General features: G+C 38.8%; 1 protein-coding gene across 1 annotated transcript in view; it reads right to left on the minus strand.

Annotated features, from left to right (window-relative positions):
* Nucleotides 1–2,056, minus strand: part of rab24 (RAB24, member RAS oncogene family) — a 13,481-nt gene that overhangs the window by 4,422 nt on the left and 7,003 nt on the right. The window contains exons 5-7 of the mRNA XM_014029069.1: nucleotides 1,576–1,643; nucleotides 1,210–1,309; nucleotides 955–1,005 (exon numbers count right to left, since the gene is read on the minus strand). Coding sequence (XP_013884523.1) covers nucleotides 955–1,005; nucleotides 1,210–1,309; nucleotides 1,576–1,643 — 219 coding nt within the window. The remainder of the gene's footprint in view (nucleotides 1–954; nucleotides 1,006–1,209; nucleotides 1,310–1,575; nucleotides 1,644–2,056) is intronic.

Consider the following 2,056-nt stretch of genomic DNA (forward strand, 5'->3'; position numbering starts at 1 on the left):
TGTTCAGAGATGTGTTGTGTGTTCAGAGATGTGTTGTGTGTTCAGAGATGATCTTCTGCCTACCTCGGTTGTAACCAGTGGTTATTTGAGTCACTGTTGTTGTTCTATCAGCTCAAACCAGTCTGCCCATTCTCCTCTGACCTCTGGCATCAACAAGACATTTGTGTCCACAGACCTGCTGCTCACTGAATATTTTCTCTGTTTTGGACAACATCCTTCACTTCTGTTTATTCCAGATTAGTCTTGGTCTGCCACTTGGAGCCTACACTTGAACTGTGCCTGTGGTCTAACATTTTCTCACAATGTTTCTCACAGTGGAGACTGAAAGATGAAATCTCTCAGATATCTTTCTGTCTCCTTCCCCTAAACCATGACGCTGAACAATCTTTGTTTTCAGATCATTTGAAACTCGTTTTCAGACTCCCATGCTCCCACTCTTCAGAGAAGATGCAAAGAGGAGAAAAACTTACTATTGCCCTCCTTAAATACCCTTTCTCATAACTGGAGTCACCTGTGTATGGAGGTCAAAGGTCACTGAACTTAACAAACCTAATTTAAGTTCACATAATTAGTTCTAAAGGTTTTGAAATCAATAAAATGAAAACGGTGCCCAAATTTATGCACCTGCCTAATTTTGTTTGAATTATTGCACACTTTCTGTAAATCATATAAACTTCATTTCACTTCACTAATATCACTGTGTTTGTCCCCTATATGATATATTTAACTGATATTTTTAATCCAAACAATCAATGATTTATAAAGGTAAATCAGGAAAATTAACAAGGCTGCCCAAAGTTTTTCATATGACTGTACATACATTTTAGGAGGCAAAAGTCAAATTTCTTCTTAGCAAAGAAAAGCTCCAAGTCAAAAACCCTAACCCACCATCGTTCGTACTCTGCCAACAAATAAACTCAGGTTGTGGTAGGAGGCGGAGTCAGCGGAACTCACCAACATTGTTTCCTGTTTTACTGGAGGTCTCAAAATGCTGCGCGCCAATCTCTGCAGAGAAACAAAAATCCACTTATGAGTTTGTGACAAAAGTACAGTAGTGTTGTTTATTTAGCTATTTAAGCTCCAGCTAATACGGATCGACTAAAAGCTGCAGAGTTCAGAAATATAAAAACAGTCAAGTTGATTTATAAATGTTTGTTTCCTGTTTTACAGAAAACAAAARCTGCTACAGATCAGGAGAGCTCCGATCACCTTCAGCAAAATCCTGCGCGTCGTGGTAGTCGATCTGACGCAGACTTCGGTTTCCTTCGATCAGATCGTTCTTCGTGGCACACAGGTAGATCTTACAGTGCTGCAGGACAGAAAACACACAAACAGCTTATTGAAGGACATAAATGAAAATGTTTTATTTTCCTGTAAAATRCAAGTTATTAATAAAAGTGAGCAACATGTTCGTACGCTAACAAAGCTAAAGGCTAAACCTTCAATCTGGTCTCATTCTGATCAGACCTGGAGTAATTCCCTGAAAATCTCACATGCAGACAAACTTTTTATCTTTGTTATAAAAACATCGATTCCTCTGTCACATAATGACTTTAATGCAGAAAACTCTTTTACCTCCTCGCAGTTTTGCAGYTCTTTCACCCAGAACTTGGCTCTCTGGAAGCTGCTGCTGTCGGTCAGATCTGATGTCACAAAAACAGCTTTAGCCTCAGTAAACTCACAGCCCAGCAAAAAGTAAAACAGTGATACAAGTGGTACAGTACAACTAACGTGAACGTAGGAAAAAGGTGGAAGTAAAGGAAAAGGAGGATCTGAGGGCGAGTTAGACATGACAGCTGTGTGAGTCCTTCACTGGGAAATACCCTGGGCTATTTTAAAGGAGGCAAAGTTTCCACATGTCCAGTAAAATAACTGCAGAACCAGGTTTATTTTATTTTAAACTGGGGTTTGAAGCATCATCACTGGCAGGTTTGTGTTTAAGTAAGTAAGTAAGCAAAGTTTATTTATATAGCACCTTTCATAGACATAAAATCACAAAGTGCTTCACATAAAATAGAATAAAAACAAGAAAGTAAAATCCATCCATCCATCCATC

Source organism: Austrofundulus limnaeus, unplaced genomic scaffold (genome assembly GCF_001266775.1).
Source record: "Austrofundulus limnaeus strain Quisiro unplaced genomic scaffold, Austrofundulus_limnaeus-1.0 Scaffold848, whole genome shotgun sequence".
NCBI lineage: Eukaryota > Metazoa > Chordata > Actinopteri > Cyprinodontiformes > Rivulidae > Austrofundulus > Austrofundulus limnaeus.